The sequence below is a fragment of the Phycodurus eques genome, chromosome 8, assembly GCF_024500275.1.
Source record: "Phycodurus eques isolate BA_2022a chromosome 8, UOR_Pequ_1.1, whole genome shotgun sequence".
NCBI classification, from domain to species: Eukaryota; Metazoa; Chordata; class Actinopteri; order Syngnathiformes; family Syngnathidae; genus Phycodurus; species Phycodurus eques.
Genome location: NC_084532.1, coordinates 10,362,153 through 10,389,788, shown reverse-complemented (window position 1 = coordinate 10,389,788; position 27,636 = coordinate 10,362,153). Strand labels below are relative to the sequence as shown.

Here is a 27,636-nt window from a genome sequence, read left to right as displayed (position 1 = left end):
CCAGCGCGTGTTATTTCAGCGATCTCGCGCTCCTCTCCGGCAGCAGAAGCGCCACCAACGTCCACCACTGGCGTCGGGGCAGACAGTGCGCATTCCTCCATCCCTGCGACCGCAACACTCTGCCTAGTGGGCACAAGGCCACCACTTGAACTCGTTGAAGTGCTTCAAGTCAACACGGCGGGCAGCCCCATGCTCTTTTCGAATGACTAAAACACCTTCGACATGTCTTCATCCGTGAACGGGACAGAGGAGGTGCGCGTGTCGGCGTTGACGCCCCTGAAGTTGGTGGGGCTGCTTTGCGTCTTCCTCGCCCTGTGCCTGGACGTGGGAGCCGTGCTGAGCCCGGCGTGGGTCACGGCGGACGACCAGTACTCCCTGTCCTTGTGGGAATCCTGCTGGAAGCCCGTCAGCTCGGCGGAGTGGTCCTGCAACAGCACACTTGCCACCGGTGAGAGGCTCATTGAAAACAATTGGGTATTTTTTTTTTTTTACACTTTTTTTTTTTTTTTTTTAATAGAGTGAAATAAAAGCTCTATTTACATTGAAATGATGCAAAGGGTGTAAGAAAAACAAAGACACGTAGTGCTAGAAAATGTGCAGATGGTTTTCCAATTATGGAAGCTCACCCAGGAGAGACTGCTACTTAATGACTTGAAATAATTGACTAAATATTTGCACTTGAAAGAGAAGAGTTAACAATAGGCAGCTCACGTGGGAAATAAACTTTATATATTGATTTAATTTCTTTTTTAGGGTGAAAGCAAAGTGTGATGAGATCGGGACACCTTTCTATTTAAATGTGGGCTAAGCTTTTCTTTCAATATTTGTCTTGGGAATGATGCGGGAATTCATCGGGGCCAGGGAGCGCTCCAGCTGGGGTTTCATTTGGCCTTTTGTTACTCACAAAATGAGCCTTTTGTGTGTCTCCTCACTGGCCCACAAGTGAGGGCAACTCTGAGTCTGCGGACTCCCCCCAGAGATCCAGATGCCTGGAGATTAGTAACCTGGGAAACAAGTGCAGCACTCTAGAAATGCTCATTTTTTTCACTGTTAAGCAAGCCACGATCTGCAGTTGTCACTTGAAATCCAGCTGCACGGAAGAATGTCATGGTAGCAAATTAGAGCAGTTACTCAAGCGGTTATGGTTGAAATGAACAGAATGTAGCAACAATGCAGCTGTAAACAAACCTTCTGAAAAAGGTCCCCTCTAATGCTGTGAACATTGGCACTTATTTTTTAGTTCTGGACTTAGAAATGATGTCCGCAGAAACAACAAACGCCTCCCCAAAAGGCTCGGTCTTTATTTTAGGCTTATTTTCTGATGGTTTTTAACAGCTCTTGGCTCTCACACATTTTGGTCGAAAACTTGCTTGAGCTGTGACGTCAGCGCAAGAAGCCGATCTTATGCAGCTTTGTTTACCATTTTAATCGAAGACACCCTCATAAATTAACAATTTTTCAGCAAATGTATTCTTGTTTTTCTATAAATGTAACTGTTTTCTGTTAAATATGTTGCATGTCATTTTTTGACAGGATTAGGAAAAAGACCAAAAAAGTGTAGCTTGCTTTTTCTTTGGATTTTATGTGGGTGGTTAGTGGCAGCGCTAGCCAGAATGATGCCCTGTGTGAGACGCCTCGAGAATTCCAGTTATGAAATAATGTTCAATGTCTAAATGAATGTGTATTCTGATTGCTACAGGTATGTACACTGTATATGTACTGGTTGTGTACCAGCTGTGAACTGTCTCAGACTAAGACTAATAAAACGTAACACACATGCAATACAATCTTTAAAAACAAGAGTTTAAAGGTTATACAACAAACTTTCAAAAATGATTAGGAAAACGATTAGGAAAAGTGTGGTTTGCTTTTTCTTTGGCTTTTATGTGTGTGGTCAGTGGCGGTGCTTGCTCGAATGGTGGCGTGCACGGGACCCTTCAATGGGGAAAAAAACCTCAGTGAGGTTTGGATTAGATTTCTTTGGCCACAGAACAGTAAATGGCATTTATTGTGATGTAGGAAAGTGGCACACACATCTTTTTCTTGCTGCGTGACAATACGTCATCAAAAATAATAAAAGGAAAAAAGGAATGTGAGCTGTATTAGTGGTAATGTGATGAGAACCACAATTTTTTATTTAATCATAGTATTTAATGAAACAAATATCTTTAAATATATACTGTAAATAAATTCAAAACAAAATAATTTTAGATTAGATTATGTAGTACCTTTCAATTTATTAATATACAATTCATTGAATTGATGGACAACTAAAAAAATAAATCATTTAAATGATTTATTTCACTTTATAGAAACTTTATTTGGAATGAAACAACTTTCATAAAAACAGTCCCAAATGTATTGTTTCAAAATATTGTTTTATTCTAGTTTAATTCAGTCTTCAGTGAGTAGCTTTTTTTTTATTTTTTTTTTTGTTTTTTAAACACTTGCATGACTGTTAAGAATGTTAAAATACTAATAATAATTCCAGATATTCTGATGTTGACAGTTAAACCTTGTAATTAACCTTTTCTAGTTTTACTTTGTTTCGTATGGGGAAAATATAGAATATATATATATATATATATAGAAATATGACCAAATGGCCAGTGTTCTGGAATGCATTGTGTTCGACCTTGGAGCTTGTACTGTAACCAAACTCATCTGGAAGTCCTCTCATTTCAAGTACTTTTGCTTATGTTTGGGCTTTTGTGCCGAGCTGTGAACAGTGTTTTTGTTTGTCTGACAAACTGTTATCTTCCTGTTTGAAGAGTTTACTAACTGTGGGTCACGCAGGCCACCATCTTTCTCTCCCCCGGGGCAGAGAAGAAGTGCACCGTGGTGCCCTATAAATACATGTAGCCTCTGTGTCGGCATACCAACGGCAAACAGTCAACCGGCTATTTCCTCTGGCTGCCTGAACTCAGCCAGATTTATTGATTTGAATCCCAGTAATACTATCAGACTCAGCAATACCTCGTGTCCAATATTCACCCCTCGGTGTCACGCTTTGGGCATTAAACAAATCCTGTTACTTTGACACACTGTCTGCCCACTCAGCAGTTGAAAGGTCCTGTAGTTTGCCTATTCAGACCTCTATAGAGTGACTCTCTAACATGGATTTAGAATAAAAGTGTCAATTTCATTTTAAAAAAAAACACACCTTGGTTTTGTCTTCGGAGTATCCACAAAAGGCCCCTCTAAAAGCTACTTCTGTTTGACCAAGCTTTGTATCCTCTTTGTCCATATTTGGCTCAGATTGGTAGCCTCCGTGTAGAAGACCCACTTGTGAGCCCACACGTTTGTTATGTTGACAGCGCTGGCTTGGGAGCGGAGAGGTAGGCGGAGATCTTCGCCAGTGACAGATAAGCTAGACAAATTTGAATGACCTGATATTTGGCGTCTTGGCAGAAAAAACATCTGCAACTCAGGAATGCGTGGATGATTTAAATTCATATTCCACGTTTACTGAGGCACCGTAGAGACAATTTTAGATCCCAAATACTCGAAAAGGTTTTTGCAAAATATGTCCCCTTTATAGCATCAATCACGAGTATGTAGCAGAAAGCAGAGGTGACTTTGTATGATGAAGTGTTCACAAAAAGGAAAGACGTTGCATTTATGGACGATATAGGGATGGGCCAAGTAGGGTCTGCAGGCCACGTTCTTCTATATTCCGGCCCATCAAGCATTTTCATAATCAAGAGACCTGTAATATGTGTTGCATTCATCAAGCCCTTTCTTTTCTTTTCTTTTCTTTTCTTTTTTTTAACTAAAATGACTTTAAGGGGGGGTGACTGATTATTTCTCGATTATTCGCGGGCACAGCCTCACGCTGAACTGTTCCCTTGGGCTTCAGGTGCTTAGCTTAAACTGTTGCGGGATAAGAATATGGTTACTCCTACAAACATTTTAAGTCAAACAAAAGGACCATCTTTAGTAGTAGCAAGAAAGAAGCAAAAAAGACATAACGCACAAAATCTTATTTTTGGGACGCTCAACGTGCGAACGCTAAATGACGATTCTCGATTAGAAGAGCTACAACATGAGCAAGAATCCATCAAATGGGATATAATTGGACTTGGTGAAATACGTCGGAAAGATGAAGCTATGTTGACTCTTGATAATGGCCATCTATTTTATTCCAGAGAATCAGAAAGCGGACGCAATGGTGGAATTGGTTTCATTATTAATAAAAGTATCGCCAATTACGTTACCAGCGTCAAAAGTGTTTCCGATAGAATCGCCACATGTACCATCTCTATTAGAAAGAGTTACTCGCTTCAATTGATACAAATATATGCGCCGACCATCAGCCACACCGACGATGAGGTGGAAGCATTTTACGAGGATTTATCCCGTCTTTATAGTCAATCGGAGCACAAATTTTGAATAGTCATCGGTGACTTTAACGCCAGGATTGGCCTTAACTCTGGCGAGAAATCAATCGGATCCTACGGAATGGGATCAAGAGACGAAAGAGGAGAACGCTTAATTGAATTTGCTGAACAAGAAGGCTTATACTTTATCAATTCATTTGTATGCATATGTAAAGAAAGTTAAAGAATTTTATGCAAAAAGTTAAAAGAATTTTTTAAAAGAAAATGTTAAATTTTATGCAAACCTATACAGTGACCCTCACCCAATGATTACTGGAAAGCTAGAAGCAGACCCAGTTCCATGTATCCTGATTGAAGAGGTTGCAAATGCTATTAGTTCACTTAAGGCCGGAAAAGCTTGTGGTCTGGATGAAATTTCTGTTGAAATGCTTAAAGCAGGAGGGAACGAAGTTAATAAGATCCTTTTAAAACTATTTCAACGCTGCTTGGACTTGCAAGAAGTACCGGCGACATGAAAAGACGCAGAAATGATTTTGCTACATAAATCAGGCAATAAAAGAAATTATCGGCCAATAAGCCTGCTCTCAACGATTTACAAAGTCTTTGCAAAGATATTGGACAAACGAATTGGAATGAAACTCAGTGAAGAACAGCCGATAGAACAAGCGGGTTTTTGTCGCCTTTTTAATACTATGGACCACATACAGACTGTTCAACAAATAATCGAACGACAGAACGAGTACAAAATGACTCTGTGTGTAGCCTTCATTGACTATGAAAAAGCGTTTGAACTCAGTCACCACCACTTTGATACTGCAGGCGCTAGTAAATCAAGGGATAGAGCCGACCTATATCAACATTCTACAATCAATACACAATGATTCTTCAGGTTCAATACGATTTGATGATGAAAGAGTGCGAATAAGTCTAGGAAAAGGGGTCAGGCAAGGCGACACACTGTCTCCGAAGCTATTTACAGCTTGCTTTGAAGAAATATTTAAAAAGCTCAATTGGGAAAAAGAAGGACTAAAAATTAACGTTGCTTTTTTGAGCCATCTTCGTTTTGCAGACGACATCATTTTATTCTCCTACGATGCTGAACAACTACAGCGTCGTATTCAGGAATTACAGTGAGAAAGCCGTCGCTCAGGACTGAAACTGAACTAAAGCAAAATGAAGATCATGTTCAATCGTTACTGTCCACAAAAAGATATCAAAATGGAGGACTATGTCCTAGATGCCGTCGACAACTACATCTATTTAGGGCAACTTATAACAATGGATGGAAATACAAGCACTGAAGTTGAACTGCGCATAAAACTTGCCTGGCAGGCTATTGGAAGGCTTAGTGTTATATTCAAGAACAATCTTCCCATTTGCTTGAAAAGAAAAGTTTTCGATCAATGTACTTTACCAGTCCTCACGGTAGTGAAACTTGGACTACAAATGCCAAAGTTATACAAAGACTACGTGCAACCCAAAGGAACATGGAACGCCGAATGTTGAAAATAAGCATTTGTGACAAGAAAAGATGCAGTTGGATAAGACAGCAGACACGAGTTACCGACGTCATCCAAAAAATAAAAAGCCTTAAATGGAAATGGGCTGGCCACGTTGCCCGAAGAGCTGACAAAAGGTGGACCACAGAAACTATCAATTGAATACCACTGGACACAAAGCGACCATATATATATATATATATATCCATCCATCCATCCATTTTCTGAGCCGCTTCTCCTCACTAGGGTCGCGGGCGTGCTGGAGCCTATCCCAGCTGTCATCGGGCAGGAGGCGGGGTACACCCTGAATTGGTTGCCAGCCAATCGCAAGCCACAGACAAACAAAGAACCATTCATACTCACAATCACACCTACGTGCAATTTAGAGTCTCCAATTAATGCATGTTTTTTGTTTTTTGGGCATGTGGGAGGAAACCGGAGTGCCCGGAGAAAACCCACGCAGGCACGGGGAGAACATGCAAACTCCACACAGGCGGGGCCGGGGATTGAACCCGGGTCCTCAGAACTGTGAGGCTGACGCTCTAACCAGTCGTTCACCGTGCCGTGTGTGTGTGTGTGTGTGTGTGTGTGTGTGTGTGTGTGTGTGTGTGTGTGTGTGTGTGTGTGTGTGTGTGTGTGTGTGTGTGTGTGTGTGTGTGTGTGTGTGTGTGTGTGTGTGTGTGTGTGTGTATATATATATATATATATATAGTTGAGTTCAATAGTTTTTACCTGTGTCATTTCACATTATGGATTGTTGTTTAATTATTGATAGGTGTCTTGGCTTTCTATGCCTTTTTGCAATTCCCTTTCTTCATGTGTTCAATACTTTTTCCCTGTGTTAATTTCTGAGCTTATTTGTCCTACTTTCTTTGTATGTATGGATGACTTGGGTTAGGGTTTCTGGTGAAATGTTCATGTCAATAGGCACCTTTGGAAATATATATATATATATATATATATATATATATATATATATATATATATATATATATATATATATATATATGTAATATTTTACCTCATCTATGAATGATGTGTCCGTTTTAAAAATCAAACGTGGCCCTTGGGCACTAAAGTTTGCCCACGCCTGCTTTAGACTCAAGGAGGAATGTGTGATGCTCATGTAAGAGCGTAGTGTGTGTCGATATCAAGCGGGTGTGACATGAGCGGATGAATGTGAAGACAGTGTGCGAGCAGGTGTCATTGTTAACGCTACTGGCTCTGCATTTGGGCGATTATGTTATCTCAGCTATCTGGAAGGGATAAGGGTTCGGTGTGGGCTGCTATGCTAAATTAAACAACTTCCTGTTTGCTGCACTGTGTGTGTGCGTGTGTTGTGTGTGTGTGTGTGTGTCTGTGAGACAGTTAGACTTGAGGCTCTTCATTGACACAAATCTTACGCCTTTTTTGCGCGCAAGAAAAACATTAAATTGGTGCCCAAGAGGACTTTTTTCCCCCAATAAGTTAATGCTCAGATTGGCTCTATAGTTAGGTATCTCCTTTTCCATCTGTCATCAGACCGGCTATAGATTAATGGTTTGGCACTTTCTCGCTTGTCAAGCCTCTAAGCGCTCAAGCTCTTGCTGTGTGGTTCTGTTCCAAATCTGAAATGAGAGGACTCGCTGCATCCTGCACACCGATAAGACTTAAGCTTGACGCTGCAGTCTCGAGACACGATGGAGCTGTAGGCACCAAATTGACCCAGAGAGACGGACACTTGAGAAAAAAGTATTGGGACACATGGCAGGAATTGGAAAATTGACACTTTACAGCTCTAATAGCTTTCCTCTTCTGTAAAGACTCTCTACAGGAGTTTGTGAGGTTCACATTCTCCGTTGTAGTTCATCGCAGAAATGTTTGATGGTGTTATTCCGCAGCAAACGAATACAAGCACACTCTCAGGGCTGAAACGATGAATTGAATAACTAGAATAATTTGATTAAAAAAAAAAGTGAGAGCAAAATCTCTGCCTAAAAGCTTTGCAGACTACAGACTACTGGGGGTCCCTGAGAAACTCAAAATGATTGGTGACCAGCTTCATGTTTGCGACACCACCTCAAATTTGTTTCGTGTTTTCTTTAGCTTAATTGTGTCAATACCCTTTTACAAATATATCCGTGCTTATGACGAGGAGACGTTACAGCCAAAAGTAATAATCATCAATGTTAAGTTTAAACACAAGTTCAGGTTATGTTTTCCGGAACATCATAGCGTAGTCAACTGTCACATAAGTGCAAAAAGAAGGTTTATAGGGGATTCTCATTTTACAACGATCCTGTCATGTGGCATTTCCAGGTTATGAACAACGTGCACTGAAGCACTTTGCATAATGCTATGTGGTCACACGCCACAATGCCCAGTCACCACTGTACTTACTGGTTTCATGTGGTTGTTTCATATTCATGGCCATATTCAGTGTTTTTCAGAAAAATATTTATTACAATTCGGATAGTTTGGCATTATAAACAGCGCACAATGAACCAGTTTTTGCAACATCGTAAAACAAAAAAAAGCGTACAAGAAGGCAGGCTCACTTATCACCATACTTAATGTTTTTATTTGGTTGTTTCATATGCATGGCCAGGAAGTGTTTTTCATACAAATTTTACTGTAACTATGACTTTACTATTGTGTTTCACGTTCTGACATATAAATTAATCTAGTTACGTCGCTGCCGTAACGAACAGAGCTCCATCGTAAACAGAGGACCCCCTGTGCAAGTAATCTTTGTTAAGAGTAAAACTTGGGAATAACTTAAAAGTTAAAAAAGTAAAGTAAAAGTTAAAAAAAACAAAAAAAAAAGTCAAACTTATCAATAACGTCCTCCTTATCAGCACTACGTATGTAAAAGGGTATTGACACACAATTAAGCTCAACAAAACAATGAATACAGTTTAGTATACACTTGACATATACAGACTGGGATGTGAGAGAGATCAATTGCCTTATCATTCTGGCACTCTAGTTGCGTAGTTAGTGTTATGCCTAATCGAAGGTTGTGGATGGAAAAATCAGCACTTGGAGAGGGAATAGCTCCACAGGTAACTTTATTCAGCCACTCGGCTCCAGGGTAAGAACGCCACCATCTCACTCCCCGTTAGACCTGGTCCCCTCACCAAGTATACCTCCGCCAATACCATCCTTTTACTACAGTCCCCCAAACAGGAAATAATAAAAAGGTACATACACATATACGCATCATGATTAAAATGAAATCCTCTTACACTTTTCCCTTTCCTCAAACGACACGTCCACATTTCGCAATGAACCATCTTACATCATTCCTGCCCTGCCCTCCTTTTGTTTCTGGTTTCTTGTTTTACTTTTCCCTGCATTTGGCTGGCGATCAGTCCAGGGTGTACAGCGCCTCTCACCCAAAGTCAGCTGGGATAGGCTCCAGCTCACCCGCCACTCTAATGAGGACAAGCGCTATAGAAAATGGATGCTTTACTTTTGTACCATATTGTCCTCTGAATCTTCAGTCAAAGTACACTAAGAGCATTCAGTTTCTGAGCGTCGACTGTTGGAGTTGTTGGCTATTCAGAGTGGAAGTGTAATAATAACCAAGCTTTATATATCCCCTTTCTAGGAGCCAAGGACGCTTTTAAATGGGATAGATGATATAACTTTAAACTATACAGGGTGAGTCGGCACTTCTGGTTGAAAACTGCCATAAATAATTTACAACTGTTTATTACACAATTCCCTAACTATGTTTACACAACTCCGAGTGTCATTCACCTTAGGGTCGAGCCACTCAGACCTTTACAATGGTAGGGCAGGTCCCTCTGTAATGGGGCCTCGTGTTATTGTAAACCGGAGGCAAAGATTGCTCTGCTTTTTGAGGGCTTACTCTTAACATCCTGTGGTGACAGGGCCCATTATAAGCACTCAATCCTGGACCATATTTGGACAAAAGTAGTTAGTGTTTGTTTATATTTCAGCTGCTAGACCCCAGGTTTCCCTCCGACAAGAGTGGGAACTATACTTTAAGCAGCTAACGTGCCATCAATTTGCTGGTGGAGGTTTTCATAATTTTCTGCCTCAAAAGAACAGATACATTCTCTGGAACTCCATAGCAAACAACTGAAGTTGATGCAAGTGTTTTATGTGGTTTATTTCTTTCAAGACACTTTTCTTGAAATGGCTTTCTGCACCTGTTTACATGCAGCTCTCCTCTTTCTGCAGTGCAGGCTAAGGCCGTTATAGGAGACATCCTCTCCATCTCAACAGTTAACAAGCCATGGATAATTAGGCCTGTAAAGCAGCACATCGCAGACACTTTGCTTCAATACATGGCCAACATACTATACACTCACAGGTCACAGCATTAGAAACACCTGCAGTATTAAACGCGATCCAACAAGAACTGCATGGTGTTGAACTGTGCTGCACCGCCACTTTCATGTAACCAAATTATTATTTAGACATATTGTTTAATGAATACACCTCTGAATGGTTCTGTAGGAATTAACTAGAATGTATTGGAAGAAACTGGAAATGAGCAAACTTGACTAGAATAACTATTTTGGATGTTTGTGGGAAAAAAACCATCAGCCTAATCTTAGTTGGAAAAGATGTATGCACTGTCTGTCTCTTAGTCCCATGCACACAGCATAATAAATCAACCAATTAAACCAAAATAAAAAGGGGAGATAAAACAAACGTGCGACTCAGTGATGGAAACTTTGAATGGTTCCATAATCTCCAGCTACAGTTTCCACAAATTTCTAAAAATTTACTGGGAATTGTCTGCCCCTTTGCAAGCCGAATAAAAACAAAACCAAATAGATGGTCAGTGGCCTGATTTCAAGCCAATAGAGCATGTTTTTCTCTTAATGAAGACAAAAGTGAAAACAGTGAGACTCACAAACAAGCACTCGAAACGTTTTGAAGGCGAAACATTGAATGTTCACCCACTGCCCAAGCTAGTCACCTGATCGCAACCCAATTGATGGTACTTTTCCCTTACTGAAGATAACAAGCACTGTGGACTTTGATGGCAAAACGTTGAATATTCACCCTGTGACAAAGGATGTCACCTGATCTCAAACCAATCTAACATGCGTTTCACTCACTGAAGACGAACGTGAAAGCGGTGAGTCCCACAAACAAGAATTGGAGACTTTTTGAAGAGAAACGATGGAATAACCTAATAGAACCTGTTTTTTTTCACTTGTTGAATACAAACAAGCAGCAAGTGAAGGTGGCTACAGTGATGGCTTGGCAAAACACCTCCACAGGGAGCAAACTCAGAATTTGGTGCATGGTCTTTAGTAGGGGGCTCGGACTGGCCCTCTTAATCCTGACTTCCAAACGAAAATGTAATAGTTACTTCTTGCAGTATTCCGAAATAAAGAAACGTCATAGTCCAACTAAAGCAAAAAAAAAAAAAAAGAAAAATCCAATTTGTATATTATATATCTGTTGAACAGCAAAGAGACGACGCTAGCATGTTTTGGCTGCTGCTTCTCCCTCTGGAAAAGTTTTTCTTGGCCTACTTTAACCAGGATCCATCGCTCTGCTGTGGTTTTGAGCCTGTCTCAGGGGTGCAATTGAAAAAATATTGTGCCCCAAAACGTAATTGTCGAGGGGGGGGGGGGGGGGGGGGGCATTTTGTGGAGAACAATATTTTTTTTAGTGGGGCTGGACATCAGTTTGAGGAGTGGGGCGTGGGTTGGTGGGGTGGTTAGGATAATAAACCTTCACCATGTACACATACTACCTAGCGATGCGACTGGTGCCTGGCAATAAGCCACCTTTCCTTTTCACACAGAACCCAGCGAACCGGGATATTGCGCAATGTATTCCACAGTGTGACAATATCCCGGAATCGGCTGATCAGATGGATAATTAGACAACATTGCACGAAAGGTTTGTGTCGAGTGTCCCAACATTCACCATTTAACCAGGCTCTGTCCTGACTCTGATACTACTTCTGACAGACAGAATATTGGAGTGTGACCTCATCGCTCCTCCTGCGGTGAGATTGCTTCCCAATTTGATTCCACTTTCCAGTAAGGACAGGAAGCAGGAGTGATATGTCAGGTTTTTTCCCCCTCCCTGAATGAAATGCTGAGAATGCTGCTGAGCTGGCATCTGTCAAGTGGGATGGTTACTCATTATCTGAGTCACCTCACAGATACGCTTTGTGTTTCACTTTCTTTCCTGCACATATTGGCCTCCCGCACTGAAGCAGTGAAAGCAGCGTGCTCATGTTCACATGCTCGTGTCGAAATGTTACAAGCCACCACAACCGCAAATACTTTTGTCTCATGCCTGGATCAGACTACAAGACAAAGTTGGTCTTTCACGATTGCACTATTTCAGACTACTTCCACCTAATCTTGCCCTACTTGGTCAGACAGTGGCAGCACCACATGACATGTATTCCAATACCACCGTAAAAGAGGGGAAACAAAGCTGCGGTGTTAGCGGGTGCTCGAAAGATGAAGTTTTGGGCTATTCATTCAAGGATTGCTTCAAGTATTTTCACATACTTTTAATACGATACGGCCTAATCGTTGGTCATGGATTATGTCACACTACAAGAAGTTATGTCATTCCAGACAAAATATGTCAGGCCCGATCTGGGAAATAGCTAATCGGCCCAATATCGGGGTTAAAATCCTGTAGTCTGATCTAGGCATTACCTCCCACCATCCAACCCGTTTCTCTCTGTCCCCATGTAGACTGGCAGATCGCCACGCTGGCCCTGCTGCTGGGAGGGGCCGTACTCACGCTGGTCTCCTTCCTTGTGGCCCTGGTGTCCCTGTGCTCCAGTTCCAGGAGTCGCTGCTACAAGCCTGTGGCCATTATGCTCTTCTCGGCAGGTACACAAATCATATAAAATGTAAAAACTGTAAAAAGAAGAGGCACAAAAAAACTCCCTCATTTTGATGATTGACTTCCATTTTCATCATTCTTTCACGACACTTAATTTGGTGCACTACAAGTTGTAAGATGATCCAATACAAGAGATGCAAAAAAAAAAAACAACAACAAAAAAAACAATAATGCATAGTTTTAAAGAGAGAGTTATTTATTCAACAATATGTTGATTATTGTAGTACTGCGCTACGTTTTGCAGAAAAGGTGTTTCTAATACTGAGACCCTCAAGTGTCACTGTATAACAAACCAAATACAAACAGCTTTCGGTATGATGAGGATTATTTTAGTACATTATACATTGTACATTATATTATAGTACAAAAAAAAAAAAATATATATATATATATATATATATATATATATATATATATATATATATATATATATATATATATATATATATACATGTGAGTGCAACTGCTTGTTTGTTTCTATGTGCCCTGCGATTGGCTGGCAACCAGTTCAGGGTGTACCCCGCCTCCTGCCCGATGATAGCTGGGATTGGCTCCAGCACACCCGCGACCCTAGTGAGGAGAAGCGGTTCAGAAAATGGATGGATGGATATATACATATATAAAAAAACAGCATATATAAGCCCAGTTACATAAATATCAATTGAATGGGCTGTTATGGGGCAGCACGGTGGAAATAGTGATTAGTATGTCTGCCTCACAGTTGGGATTGACTGCCGCTCACCTGCAACTCTAATGAGAAGCGATATCCCTAAACCTGTTTTTTTTTGTACCTAAGAAGCAAACAACAGGAGGGTTAAATGACTACTATACCTATTAGCATTTATATCCAGCTAAAGTGCACAAAGTCTGATCTTGTATTCAATGTAAGTAAGATTGGGCAGGTGTAGCTACTGTAGTGAGCTGTGAGTGTACATGTAAACAACACCGCTTTCCCACTTTCCTTTGCAGTGGTGCTCCAAACCTGCAGCCTGGTCTTGTTCCCCATCAAGTTCATCGAGGCGGTCACTCTGAGGGTGTACCACGAGTTCAACTGGGGCTACGGCCTGGGATGGGGATCCACCATCTTCTCCTTTGGAGGGGGCATCCTCTATTGCCTCAATTCCAAGAACTATGAAGACTACTATTAAACACAGACGAGAACAAGAAGAGCAAGAGGAACACAATACCATATTGAACTTTCAGTCACACTACATGAACATGCAGCAGAATTATAGCAAAAACAAACTATTTGGAACACAGTCCTATGAGAGTCTTATTACAAACAGTATGCTCTCTCACATTCCGTCTTAGGGATTTTGAATGAAAAACAGGTGAGCAAAAAGAATTCAAAATCTGACATTTTCGCGTAAATAACAGCACTCCGATACACTATGTAGACAAAAGTATTTGGCCACATGTTCAGTGCACCTACAGAAAGTGAAAATTGAATAAAATAGGGTGGACACTCACATTGCAGGAATAACAGCTTTCACTCTTCTCTGAAGACTTTGTACAATATGTTCATTGTGTGTCCATTCCTCCATTTGTGGCTTGATGTCAGGCTTTCGTGCAGAAGATTCTTATACACTTATCGCTTTGTGAAAGGAAAAGGTCCTTTCTCATACTGTTCCTTCAATGCTGGAAGCATACAACTGTGAAAAATGTCTTTGTTAGGTGAAAAATTCAAATTGAACAAGTCGAGTTTTTTGATGAGCTGATTAATTAACTGAGTAATAAGTGTGTGTGGCATAGTTTATCTGCATAGTGTATGTTTGCCTCCCGTTTAAGTGGCGCTCTGGTAGGTCTTAACATTAGGCAGGAAATCTGGGGAGAACATATGGATCCATTGACCTCGTGTGAATATGAATGGGTCGACTGAATAAACCAGTCTGGGTGAAGATGGAAAATAACAGCAGAAAATCAATTCAATTCCCTAATCAGGGAATGAATGGCTCCGGGAAGGAAAACGTCCTATTGAGATGACATCCTGAGGACGTCACAAGCAAAGGGAGCCTCAGACAAAACAAGGCACACCCAAGGAAATGCGACATTACTTTTGGTCTTCTCACAAACTGTTCAGCAGCAGCATATCCCTACTTGTTATGATGTTGGTGTATTTTTGCATATTAAAATTTGAACCGGTGGGAAAGAAGTTGGTAGACGATCATGTGTGCCGTATCATCCATTTACGCACCGCGTCATGTGATGCCACCTTGTGAGTCTACTGTTTTTGTCAAAGAGGATCATTGTATTTAGTAGTGTGCTGTATTAGTGTACTGTGTATAGTAGTTGGCCCATGATACACTGTTGTATGAAATACAATGCTCAGTGCATGACGATTGTGTAATAAAGCAGTAACTGGATAACTTGGAATGGGACTGTAAGGAAGAAATTCATTTTACACTTTCCATGGGGATTAATGAAAATTGATAGGAATTAAACTCTAATGACAAACATAATAGTGAATATGTTTTATCATAAGCAGACATGCGGGCAAGCAATCCATCTATTTTCTTTCGCGCTTGTCCTCATGGGATTGATCGGTTATCTGGAGCCTATCCAAAAATCATTATATGAGATTAAGTTCCCTTCATAGACAAACACGGCACTATGCAAATCTCTTGTTTATTCATACTGTTCATACAAATTACCATACAGTGAGGTGAAAAAAAAATTGGTAATTACTTTTCGACACAAGGCCAGATTGCTTTTAATATTTTCCCCCTTTATAAACAGAATCGCAATTTAAAAACTGCATTTTATGTCAACTTGGGTTATCTTTGTATGATATTTAAATGTGGTTGCTAACCTAAGCATTAAAGAGAGAAAACTCAGCAAAAACTACAAAAATTGAGAAGGGGGCAAATACTTTTTCATGGCTCTGTATATTTTCTTGATCCACATGTAAAGCAACTCATTGTCAGTGCTGTACATGGCATCACTATTTTAAACTCATTTGTTGCCAAGCGTATCAGTCATTTAATAATAAAACGTATTTTCCCCACTCCATTTGTGACTCCAGCCAGTTGCTCACAGATGTAAACTGGCCTTTAGAATGGACTACAGTATACTTAAATTACGTTGGTCATTGCCAAAAGCTAATTTTGATCAAGTGTAACTATATAAATAAAATATAATAAAAATAAATATAGTTTAGTTTGAGTGATTTTCCTGTTGTGCTAGTACTACTGGTGTTATCACCAGAGGTGAGTAGCCAAATATTGTACTCAAGTAAGAATACTGTTACTTTAGAATAATATGATGCACGTAAAAGTAGTCCGCCAAATAATTACTTGAGTAAGAAAGTACTCAGTGAAAAAAAAAGGGTTACTCAGTAACTTGTAACTTCGGATTTATTTAATTCAGAGCATGAACATAAAAAAAGAACTATATAAAATATCAATGTGAAAATGTATATACTGCTGAACAATACCACAATCTAAAACATAAATAAAAGCTTTATAAAAGCTTTTAAGTAATGGATCATATTCAAACTCATGTTCAACAGAAGTCCACACATTCCTGCTACCATTTAAATTTTTAAGTACCCAAAACCAGCAACACATGCATTGGGCCTTACAGAAACATTATTTGATTTATCCACAGAAATGACTGAAGGAAGGTGTTTGCTGAACAGACATTGATAAAGTGTGTGTGTGAGACAGAGAGAGCGAGGGAGAACAAAGCCCAGAAGATGCATGTTTTAGTTACTTGTGACCATAAAACAGGGCTGTTATATCTGCAACTTACCGCAAGGTGTTTTCTTAAGTTAGAAGTGGGCTGATATATCCATTTTTTGCAAAACTACGCTGCATATTTAAAGCTGTTATTTGTTTCTGTAGTCTGTAATGTGAACAACAGTCACGTGCAACTGACACGACTCACTTTGACTGGCCCGCGAAGACCAATAAAAGACTTTGTGTGCGGACGTGATTTTTTTTGGTGTCATTTGATTGGTGAACTTGAGTCAAACATCACTGTGGTAACGTTGGATTGGAGCAATGGCGCCCGACACGGAAGTCGAAAACGAAAGTTTAAAAATAGATCACGAACGCAATTGTTGAGATGATGATTGTAGTGGAGTAAAAGTACAATTTATTCTTAACATAAATACTCCAAGTAAAAAGTATGATGCATTAAAACTACTCTGCCAAGTTACCTGAGTAAATGTAGCGCGTTCCTACCCACCTCTGGCTATCACTGACTTACTGACAGATAATAAACATGCACCAGGTGGTGAAGTATGTCTTTGTGTGGAAGGAGCACCCACTCACTCAAACAACTGTATGCAGACATGACAGCTGATCATGGTCAAGTCACGTAGCATCCGCTCCTTTATTAAGTACAGCAAGTTGAGGCATCCGCACAAGAAATGATATTTTTATCACGCAACACAGGGTGACATAATATGCATAAAAGTACAAGGAATATACTCATATCCATGTGTTCTTAGTGTTCTTTTTTCAGCTCCTACACAGAGCCAAATACAGTGTAAAGTCTACATTTGCATTAGTCAGACCTTTTATAACGTTGCTTTCATTATTCCATTATCAGAAAGAGAGAAATCGACACAATTCCTGGATTTAAGAGCATTTAGAGTTCAGGAATGGATATGGTCACGTAAACAGGGCAGTTACTCTTTCTGCGTGGAATGTTTGCAGGTATAGCACAATTTCTTCTCAGTCCTAATTTGCTTTGACCTTTTGGATGCCCCATGACAGCCACTGTCACAGTCTTAGCTTGTATGTCCTTTTATTTCATTAGCTATTGGAGTCACCAACCCCCCTGAAAAAGAGTTTTTAAAATCAAAGTGCACAGGAGTAGCAGATATAAGAGCAGGATGAGTGGGCGGGGAGGCATGGTGGCTCTTCCTCAGCAGGTAAAAGGGTCTTAAATATAATATGATTGAGGCGAGGTCGTCTGGGCAGGGGCAAAAAAAATAAAAAATAAAATTAAAAAAAATTTAAAAACCCTGCAGATTCTAGAGGGTTGGGCCTTACGCTAGCCAAGGACCAGCAGGGGATGTGATGGGCTGGGGAGGTACTGGCGCATGACAGTGCGGCGTTAAGATCAGGTGTAGCGCGGCATCTCGCATTGTTCACAGCGGTTGAGAGCAGGGTGGTTGAGGAAGGTGCAGCTGTCGCAGCTCCACTGAGCGCCTTCAAAGTCTTCGTCCCTCTGTGGCCCCAGCACTGGCTTGGGGCAATGGTCCCCTTCTGATAAACATACAGGGAGAAACACACTATTAAGAATATTTCCAGTTATATATGAAAAACAAATAGTGGTAAATTGACTTAAGAGTGCCCCAACTTCTATTGTTTTTTTAAGTTACAAACCTTTGCTAGGTCAATTTTTTGCTTTGTGATGCGAACCAAAACGTGATATGAGTTGCAAGCACAAATTTACTGACGCAGTGTGAAATTTGGACCTTTTCAGTCAACCACAAAGGAAATGGAAAAAAAGACACACGAAGATCTTAACCTGCTCGGATTCTTTTTTTTGTTTTTTAAAGTTGTTATAGATGGGTCGATACACAGGTTCACTGCACCTTCTGCCATGCAGTGGTAGAGTATTTAATTGTTCTGCCTGTCAGTGCATGTTGCTGGCATAGATATAAATGAACATAGATACAGGGGTACCTTGAATTCTGAGTGTGTTCCCAGAGTTACAAACCATCGCTTGGTCGACATTTCATTTTGTTTAGTGAGCAAAACCTGAAGCTAAGCGATTATCAATAAAATTAAAGCCCAGTTGCATCAAGGAGTTCAAAAGTGTATTGCCTCACCTGGAGAAAGCGAATACTTTATTTTGCACTTTAAATGTATAATTTGTATTTATTATTTGTTGAGGTTATTTTTCATGGTTTCCTAATTTATTTTTATTTCAACTATTCAAATATAGAATGTGCTTACATTTAAGGTGGTTATGTTGCAATTGAAATACACTTTTATAAATGCGCGGGCGCGCGTGCACAGACACACACACACACACACACACACATTACAAATGTCCAAAATATTAGCCCCTGAGCTCCAGTGAAAGGAATGGAAAGGAGAAAGGAATGTTTCAGCATACCAAGAGATTTTGGACAGTCAAACAGTTTGGGGATTACCCCTTCCTGTTCACACATGTCTGCGCACCCGTGCACAAAGCAGGGTCCATTCTATGGATAAATTTGACTGGCCCGCACAGAGTCCCGCCCTCAACCCGATAGAACACCATTGGGTTGATTTCGAGTGGACCGTGAGCCAGGCCTTCTGGTCCAACATCAGTGTGTGACTTCACAAATATGCGCTTGGAAGAATAGGCAAACATTCCCATTAACTAACTCCTAAACCCTGTTGAAAGCATTCCCACAAGAGTTGAAGCTGTTGCGGCTGCAAAGGGATTTGCAAGATGGCATTAGAATGTGATGTCACTTAAAATCATATGGGAGACAAGGCAGGTGATCAAATACGTTTGGCAATATAATGGATATATCTTTTATTTGTTTAATTGGTTGCATTCAAGGAGCAAGTGCCCGATTCCAGCTCCCTATGTCACTCACTAAACTACGCCCTTAAAAGCCACGTCTCCAACACCTGAATACTACAGTAGGAAGAGTAGTTACACTTTATGAAACCAGTTTATTTCATTACATAGTCTTTTATTAAAATTTATTACGCGCGAACGGTGCCCGAAAGGTTAGTACATGCTCCTCACAGTTTGGATTCGGGCTCTGACGTTCATGCAAAGAGTTTGCATGTTCTCACCATGCTTGTGCGGGGTTTCTCCGGGTACTCCGGTTTCCTCCCACAATCCAAAAACATGGTTGTTTGGTTAATTGACGAATTTAAATGGTCCTTAGGTGTAAATGTGAGTGAATGGTTGTTTGTCTATATGTGCCCTGTGATTGGCTGCCCATCAGTCGCCCAAAGTCAGTTGGGATAGGCTCTAGCTCACCCAAAAACCTGAGGATAAGCGGTGTAGAAAATAGATGGATGGATATTTATTTTTTATAAAATACAGTGCCTTTTCTTTTTATTCAAAACGTAAAGAATGAAGGTGTTTTTTGTGCGGCTGGTATGAGCTTGGTCACGGAACAAATGAAAGCTTGTAAGGCAAGGTACCGCTGTATAGGGGGTTGTCGGTTTACGATAGCGTTCCGGCAGTGAAGTACCCAAAATTTGTACGTCAATCGGAACTCGCCGTAGTCCATCACTAACCTATACTAACGCAGTAGTAAAGTGGGTTTTACAGTAAATATTTGTGTAAAACTGGACACAAAGTATCGCGTCCAATGTTGCAATAATTTGTCATCAAACTATTACAAATACCTGCACTAACTCACAATAAAAAAAGTCTACTTTTAATGTACTGCTTAGCAACTCGCTCACCTTTCTTTCCTGGCTTGGGTGGCACCACCGGGCCAGGCTGAATGTTGTCATAGAAGTTGTTCATTGCTTGTGGGTCGAACTTCCCTGTGGACGAAAGAGATTTCAGGGACATTTGTAGGCAGGTCACATGACATGTTGACATGAGTCTAAGGTATTTTAAATAAATACTTAAATAGATTTTAAGACCTCTGCGGGGCATCCTACATGAATGCAATAATGTTTATCATCATATATTGTGACCTTCTCTGAGGTTTCAATTGATTTTAGAATTGCAAGGTGAGATGGATCAAATGTTCTCTCAGACAGTAGGTTGAAGATTAAGTTGCTAATGTCTCCATAAGCCCGGTGAAAGCAGTTTTATTTGGACAGCAGAACACTAAAAAAAATAAAAAATAAAAAATGCTGTTGGAAATGAAAAGTGCTCCCTTAGGGGGAGAATTAATTTGAAGAAATACATTATGGAATGTCGTTAATCGTATTCAAATGGGCTGCTCCTTGCACAAACATTGCTGCAGTTAATCTTTCTATGCCCCACTGTTAGGAGACGACGGAGGGAGTGGTGACACACAGCAGCCACACACTCGTCATTGACCCAGTAAGCAATCACCCGTGGACCAGACTAATTCCTGTTACGGATCATCGGAAGACTTTAGAACGCTGCAACTGCATGAGGATGAAGCTTCATCCATCACTTCGGACACAAGTGTCTGCTTCTGGGCTTGGCTGTTTAAAATGCCATTACTTTCAAACAAATCAGAGTTGTTGTTCAGTGTTATGGGTGGTGTTGCATATTTGGTTTGAGCGGTTGTGCGTGTACATGTGTGTGTGTGTGTGTGTATACCTCTGGACTGCAGCAAATCTGTCTCCTTCAGGGTGCAGTCGATATCAATCTGAAGCTGTCTGTTAAGACTTCGCAATCGAGTCATCTCCTCAGGCTGCAGTGGATATTGCAAAGACACGACCACAAACAGATATAAATTATATTCAAACATTCATTCTCGACACTAGGGAAGCTCCTTTAAACACAGCTGGAATAAGGTTCTCAATCACGCACTCTCGGAATAAGGTTGGAAGAACTGACTCTTCGGAAGCGTCTCTGTAGGGCGTCGTATTCCATGTTGTTGACATCGGACTTGAGCTGTTCCAGTTTCTGCCTCTCGAGCAGCAACTCCTTCAGAAGACGCTCCATCCTGGCCCGCTGGTGGAGCAGGAGAGCTAGAGCGAAATAATTAGATTGGAAATACATAATTATCTTCTTTTTTTTTTTCAATATTTATTTTTGGACAATATTTGTATATAGGTTACTAACAGCTTGCAGGTGGCAGCATTTACATAAACTACTTAATTTGATTCATATCTACTCAATAAAATGAAGCACTTAAACACACAGTGTTAAAAAAAAACTAAATAATTTCATAGTCTGATAACAGCCAATTCTCGCTCAAAGGTTTGAGATGTGTAAAAAATAATTACATTTAATATAAAACTCAAGTTTAAGTTTGGTGTTATTTTAATGTTTTACTTTTCTTTTTCTTTCCAGGGTGAGGAATGAGATTTATGCTCGAACACGGTCAAACAAGAGTATATGCTGCGTGCATTTGAGGTCATTCAAAAAAACTGGAAAGCAGATTTGGCCATGGCACAAAAAATTCAAAGGGGTAGTCAAAAAGCAAAACTTGAATCGTGTCACAGGCGATACACATATTGAACATTTGTGAAGCTTTGTAAAATCCTTTTGAACATGTTGTTGGAATTGTAATTATGAATGTTAGCTTTCAACACCGGCACGGTGGACGACTGGTTAGAGCGTCAGCCTCACAGTTCTGAGGACCTGGGTTCAATCCCCGGTCCCGCCTGTGTGGAGTTTGCATGTTCTCCCCGTGCCTGCGTGGGTTTTCTCCGGGCACTCCGGTTTCCTCCCACATCCCAAAAACATGCATTAATTGGAGACTCTAAATTGCCCGTAGGTGTGAATGTGAGTGCGAATGGTTGTTTGTTCGTATGTGCCCTGCGATTGGCTGGCAACCAGTTCAGGGTGTACCCCGCCTCCTGCCCGATGACAGCTGGGATAGGCTCCAGCACGCCCGCGACCCTAGTGAGGAGAAGCGGCTCAGAAAATGGATGGATGGATGGATAGTTTTCAACATGTAGCCTATTTAATTTGATTTGCCTAGGAGAAGTAGAAATGCAAATGTTTACATTACAAATTACCCTGTCATTATCAATTAAACAAAAATAGCTGGTTGTGATCTTTGTTATGCTAAAACACAAAATACTAATTTGTCAAACTCCACAAAGATTTTTAAAGAAACCAGTGTTGTTTATTTTGTCTCCAGTGTTAAAAAAAAAGCACATCAGAATCAAGGATTATGTTTAGGCCTTCATTTTGGAACATCAAATGTAAGCCTTTTTAAGGCTCTACAGACACCCTGTTTGCACTCACTGTTAAAGTTAATTCTCCATTAACTCCAGTCAATTCCAATAACTGCGCACATCAGCGGTTTCACAAATGAAACAACCAGTCCCATACCTTGAGTGTAGGCATAGTCATCAGAGCCTGAGCTGGATCGTCGGGGTATCTTTTGCAACTGACTGGCTACTTTCCCTGGTAGAGCCGAGATTGGGAGGATGGGTGGAGGGGCAGCGCTGCTGGCCCCCTGGTCGACGATGTTGAGCAGTGATTCCGCCTCTGCCACGGGAGGCGAGCTGAGTGTTCTCTGGGCCTGCCCTCCAGGGGACACTTTGATTTTGAATGTGTAGGCCGACTGGCCCGGCTGAGGTGAGGAGGTGGGCCGAGGTCTTACGGGGACCTGCTGAGGCAGGTAAATTCCGGGGTGGAAGGGTGATGGTCCTGTCGGTCCGGTCATTGAGACGCCCCTCGAAGGGGAGCCGGGCGACGGACTGGTGGCCATATAAAGTGCTGCCTGGCCATGGGGGGTGTGAACGGGAGAGTTGCTGCGAGGCCGTGGGCCCTCCAGAGTAATCTCTATCTGGTTCTTATGGGAGCTTTTTGGGTGATAGGGCCTGTAAACAGGGGGCTGCTGCTGGGGTTGTTGCTGGTGATGGTAGGGCATGCTGGGAAGGGTTGGAGAGGTAATGGGGAGGAAAACATATTGCTGGTGCTGGGATGCGTGCTGGGGTTGGGGCTGATGCTGAGGGGAGCTGTAAGGCGAGCCGTAAGTGGGGGTGCTATATGGAGACTGCTGATGGTGATAAACAGAGGTGCCTGAGGAGGACCACGGTGACGGCTGTGGGCTCTGGGAAGGTGAGGGTCGAATATAAAGAGTGGTGTTGCTGCTGTTAGCATAGTGCCCGGGGGGTATCTGCAGAGCTTTTGGAGCATTGGGTATACTTTGCGAAAGCGTGACAGTGATAGGGTTCATGGTATAGCGTGTGACAGGGGAGAACGTGGGGGACATACCCTGAATTGTGGGCGGAGGGGTGGGAGTGCTGGCTGAACGGCTCTGGTCATTGATGAAAAAAGGATTGTAACCCGGGGAAGGGGCCATGGTGGCGGGGGCCGACAGTGGCTCAGGGTAGCTGTGTCTCTGGGGATCGATGTGACTGTCACTTGTGCTGTGAACGATGGATCGCCCCACTCCGGCGGCTCCTCCATTTGGCTTGCATGCTTCCGAGCCCGGGTAGCCCAGGCTTATGTGCAGCATGTGATTTCGACCCAGGCGCAGTTCTTCTGGACTGTGATGGAACTCTCCATAGAGGTATCGATTACTCTCCTGGGCCAGAAGGTGGCAGCAGAGATCCAGGTTATTGTTGTTCTAGAACAGCCGGCACAAACGAAACCATTTAGTTTAAGTCAGTCTGGTAATATTTACTACAGCGTGGCACTGCCGAACATTTTCCCTCCCAGTATGGTACTGCCTCTACCAATGTCTCAACTAGCTGAGACCAACAGACAATGAGACAAAATAGCTCCTGCATGCCCTTTATTGTTATGTATTTATATCTCCACAATTGCTACTGAAATGATGGAAGTTTCCTCATTGCAGGACTAATAAAGTATATCTTACCTTATATTACAAATATTTAATATAAATAATAAAATACTTTTAACCTGACCCCATTCTCAGATAACGTCTCCAGTGACGTTTTAATTCATTTCCGGTTCAGAGTGCGTCTTGTGAGGCTGTGAAATTTTTTACAGTTTTATTTCCAGATGCATATTATTTGGCTTGCTTTTTTGTTGTTCAAACTTGGTTACGCTCTTGTTTGAAGCGGTGCCAACCAGACCTATGTGACAAGTGGACTGGAAGACCCAATCACTTATTTTGGCGTTTTGCTGTTTTATGACACGATACCTTAGCAATTAGCATCATGCTTTCCCGTCTTTTCCTAACCACTCCCCGCCCTCCCCTCGTGATAACGTAAATGATACGTGTAAGAAGTGTAGTTTATTCGCTACTGTGGAGGCGATGATTAGTGACTTAAAATGCATTGACACCGGACCCGATCAAATTTGTTGTGTTGAACCATTTAGATGACGTTCCTGACGACATCAGTTGTGCACAAACTGCAAATAACTTGTCTGTTGTTTTTCTGAGACACCGCCAAATACTCCCACACTGACGACGTGTTTTTTTCACCGACATGATTGAAAAACACTGAATTGGCCGTCAGATAGTTACAGTACAAGACATGGAACAACGCTAAAAATAAACTAGCTTTTGGATTAATACACGACGGCGATGCGGAGTAAATGTCTTTTGCGGAGCCGACCGATGACGTCATTGATCGGATCGGCGAATTATGGCATGAAAGCCAATCGGCCGATAGCATAAAATGCTGATTGTCGGCCGATACCGATCAGACCGATCAGATCGGTGTAAAGTCTAGAAAATACACACTATAATGGTAGTGTGTTAATGTTAATCATTGATTATGCCACATATATATTATATTCCAGGCAGCCACGCCAATCACGTTTCAGGGCCCAATAGGCAAATATAACAGGTTGTGAATGCCTGGCCAGATTAGAAACCTTGTCGGCCATAGCAAAATGTGATCTACGCAATAAAGTGGATACAAGGGCTTAATAAAACTTGGAGGCAGGGTAGAGTGGGATGGAAAGAATATGTATTTCACAGGCATCTTGTGGTCCTTTCAGGTTTTGTCACGTTCTGCCACATTCAGTACGAGTTTTGTCCCATTTCGCACGGCAAGCTTGGGCTGCCGAAGCCACCGGGAACAGAGTGTAAATGTACTTCCATGTTGTCACTGCCCAGTATTGACGCGTGTGGAGGAGTTTGTCACCTTCTGCCACGTTCAGTATGGGTTTTGTCCAATTTCTCATGGCAGGCTTGGCCTGACGAAGCCCCCAGGAACAGAGTGTAAATGTACTTTCATGTTGTCACTGTCCAGTATTGACTCATGTGGAGTTATTTACATGCAAGTTGGCCATCAGTGCACGTGGGCAGTTTTGCGTGTTTTGCCAATATAAACACAGCTATATCTGGTATGTGTCACTTGAAATGTACATGGAATTAAAAACTCTAAAAAATGGAAAAAGGCATGATGATTGGAATTGGGCATTTGGACCTGCAGTGGAAATCCAGCCTGAAATACTGCAAGTGTACCAAATAACGTGTTCAATGAGGCCATGCTTCTCAAAGTAGAATGAGCTACATGGATACATGGTTTCTTTACACGTTTAAGGTTTATGCATGTACCTGCAGAAGGTATTGCGACACCACTCCTTCTGGGATCTCGGGGAAGCGCTGCTTGAGGTCCTGCAGGATGTGATAATCCAGCTGAGATCCCCCCTGCGCCATCCTGACCCAACACACACGCCAATCCACCGAGTCAACGATCCCACAGCCGCAGACACTCAAATGGCCGATGTCCTCTCATCCCCTAAGGAGGCTGAGATGGCGAACAAGAGACAAACACTGTCACTGGGAATGCGTGCAGAAATCATCTTAAAACGAGTTGCCTCTCAAGTGTTGTACCACACAGTGAGTCAGCTGAGACTGCGAAGATCATAGACCAACTTAGAAGGACGAAAAGCAGGTCTTAAATTATTTGAGTCTCAAAAAGGAGTAGTTTATCTCGTCTCATGATCCCACAACTGCATTAAAGTGTACCTAAAATTAGCTTGTTGATGGTTTGACTACCTTGTCGCACCAAGCAACAACGACATGCCACGGCTAGCTAACCAACCGGATCAGCACCAGCTCGCCTTCGTTTAATATCCCCGCAAATAAAAGTACCGTGAAACTGCCCCACGCAAGCGAACAACCGCAAACCACAGACGTGAATTGTGAAGTTTTTCCTCAGTGGTCTAGCAGCTCGAATGGGATTAGCCTACTGCTTCTACTTGACTCGAATGCTAATGTTAGCTCGGTGTGTTGCTCAGCTGTCAAACGCTCGGCTTGTTGATAGACTGGCTAAGCTACATGCTAATACTAGCTAGTGACTACATCGTGAAACCTACCATTTTTAAAGAGCTTCCTTAATGCGTCGAAACATGGGAGAGTTCTGAGGGGGAGTTGTGCTGTCTCGAATACAGTGCAGAGGGTGTTGTCAAAAATAAGTGGAGGCAATACAACTTGTAGTTTCACATTCCACTAGGCCCTGCCACTGGAAAGCATTGCATACGGGATGCTGTCCTCTCGCGATAATTGGCTTTCCCGGACTAGGAAGTTGTTCAAAATGCTTGCTGTCAAAAATGCGCATGCGTATTGTGCTTGCACGTACATGCTGGTGCAACTTTTACACATATTTAGTTTTGGGAACCTTTTTGGTATTGTTACTGTATCATTGTATGTAAATTGTGTACAAGTAGGTTTCTAACTGTCAAACTGTATTTACATTTGTGAATATAAAATTTTGCCCTTGTTATTAACACATTAGTTATGAAAAATACATGTTCTTTAACATGCTTTCTAAACTAATAATAATAATAATAATAATTTTCCATTTTAAATAAGTATTTGTAAAGAAGCATTATGACAAATTTATTGAAATGTTTCCAAAAAGAGCGGCACGGTGGGTGACTGGTTAGAGTGTCTGCCTCACAGTTCTGAGGACCGGGGGTTCAAATCCTGGCCCCGCCTGTGTGGAGTTTGCATGTTCTCCCCGTGCCTGCGTGGGTTTTCTCCGGGCACTCCGGTTTCCTCCCACATCCCAAAAACATGCATGGTAGGTTAATTGAAGACTCTAAATTGCTGTAGGTGTGAATGTGAGTGCAATTGGTTGTTTGTTTAAATGTTCCCTGCGATTGGCTGGCAACCAATTCAGGGTGTACCCCGCCTCCTGCCCAAAGATAGCTGGGATAGGCTCCAGCAGTCCCGCGACCCTTGTGAGGATAAGCGGCTCGGAAAATGGATGCATGTTTCCAAAAACTGTGAACAGATCCAGAAGAAGTGTTGAACTGTTTCTGGGTGGCTTCCACAAAAAGAGCAATTTTCATCGATGTCCCTTTAAAATGTAGTTATGTTATGGTTGGCAGGATAGTATTTATGTTAAGTCTCTTCTCTCTCTTTGTTTTTAATCAAGTACTTATTTGGTGTAAACCAATTAGTATCATTTACAAAGCTATTCCAATCATTCCACAAC

At 41.6% G+C, this 27,636-nt stretch overlaps 2 protein-coding genes across 3 annotated transcripts; one reads left to right on the top strand and one right to left on the bottom strand.

The window, feature by feature from the left end:
- Nucleotides 1-51: 51 nt before the first annotated feature.
- On the top strand, nucleotides 52-16,590 carry tmem47 (transmembrane protein 47). The gene is made up of 3 exons (XM_061684246.1): nucleotides 52-448; nucleotides 12,535-12,675; nucleotides 13,658-16,590. The coding sequence occupies exons 1-3, from the start codon at nucleotides 223-225 to the stop codon at nucleotides 13,834-13,836; spliced, it is 546 nt and encodes a 181-aa protein (XP_061540230.1). The 5' UTR covers nucleotides 52-222; the 3' UTR covers nucleotides 13,837-16,590.
- tab3 (TGF-beta activated kinase 1 (MAP3K7) binding protein 3) lies at nucleotides 16,024-26,682 on the bottom strand. 2 transcript variants are annotated; one of them, XM_061684243.1, is made up of 7 exons: nucleotides 26,513-26,682; nucleotides 25,749-25,941; nucleotides 22,595-23,840; nucleotides 21,119-21,279; nucleotides 20,906-20,999; nucleotides 20,065-20,148; nucleotides 16,024-17,904 (listed from the first exon to the last, which is right to left on the bottom strand). In XM_061684243.1, exons 2-7 carry the CDS (start codon nucleotides 25,848-25,850, stop codon nucleotides 17,759-17,761), a joined length of 1,833 nt encoding a protein of 610 aa, XP_061540227.1. In that variant the 5' UTR covers nucleotides 25,851-25,941; nucleotides 26,513-26,682; the 3' UTR covers nucleotides 16,024-17,758. The 2 variants fall into 2 exon arrangements, with proteins under 2 accessions (XP_061540227.1, XP_061540228.1); XM_061684244.1 differs by having other exon boundaries at nucleotides 21,146-21,279.
- Between the last annotated feature and the right edge of the window lie 954 nt (nucleotides 26,683-27,636).

Bases quoted from the DNA above. Each gene is read 5' to 3' on its own strand.
- tmem47 (XM_061684246.1), top strand. From the start codon at position 223: ATGTCTTCATCCGTGAACGGGACAGAGGAGGTGCGCGTGTCGGCGTTG. The intron at 449-12,534 runs GTGAGAGGCTCA...GTCCCCATGTAG, and splicing joins CAACAGCACACTTGCCACCG to ACTGGCAGATCGCCACGCTG. The intron at 12,676-13,657 runs GTACACAAATCA...TTTCCTTTGCAG, and splicing joins CATTATGCTCTTCTCGGCAG to TGGTGCTCCAAACCTGCAGC.
- tab3 (XM_061684243.1), bottom strand. From the start codon at position 25,850: ATGGCGCAGGGGGGATCTCAGCTGGATTATCACATCCTGCAGGACCTC. The intron at 23,841-25,748 runs GTACATGCATAA...CGGCTGTTCTAG, and splicing joins TGTCGCAATACCTTCTGCAG to AACAACAATAACCTGGATCT. The intron at 21,000-21,118 runs GTGCGTGATTGA...TATCCACTGCAG, and splicing joins CTTCCAACCTTATTCCGAGA to CCTGAGGAGATGACTCGATT.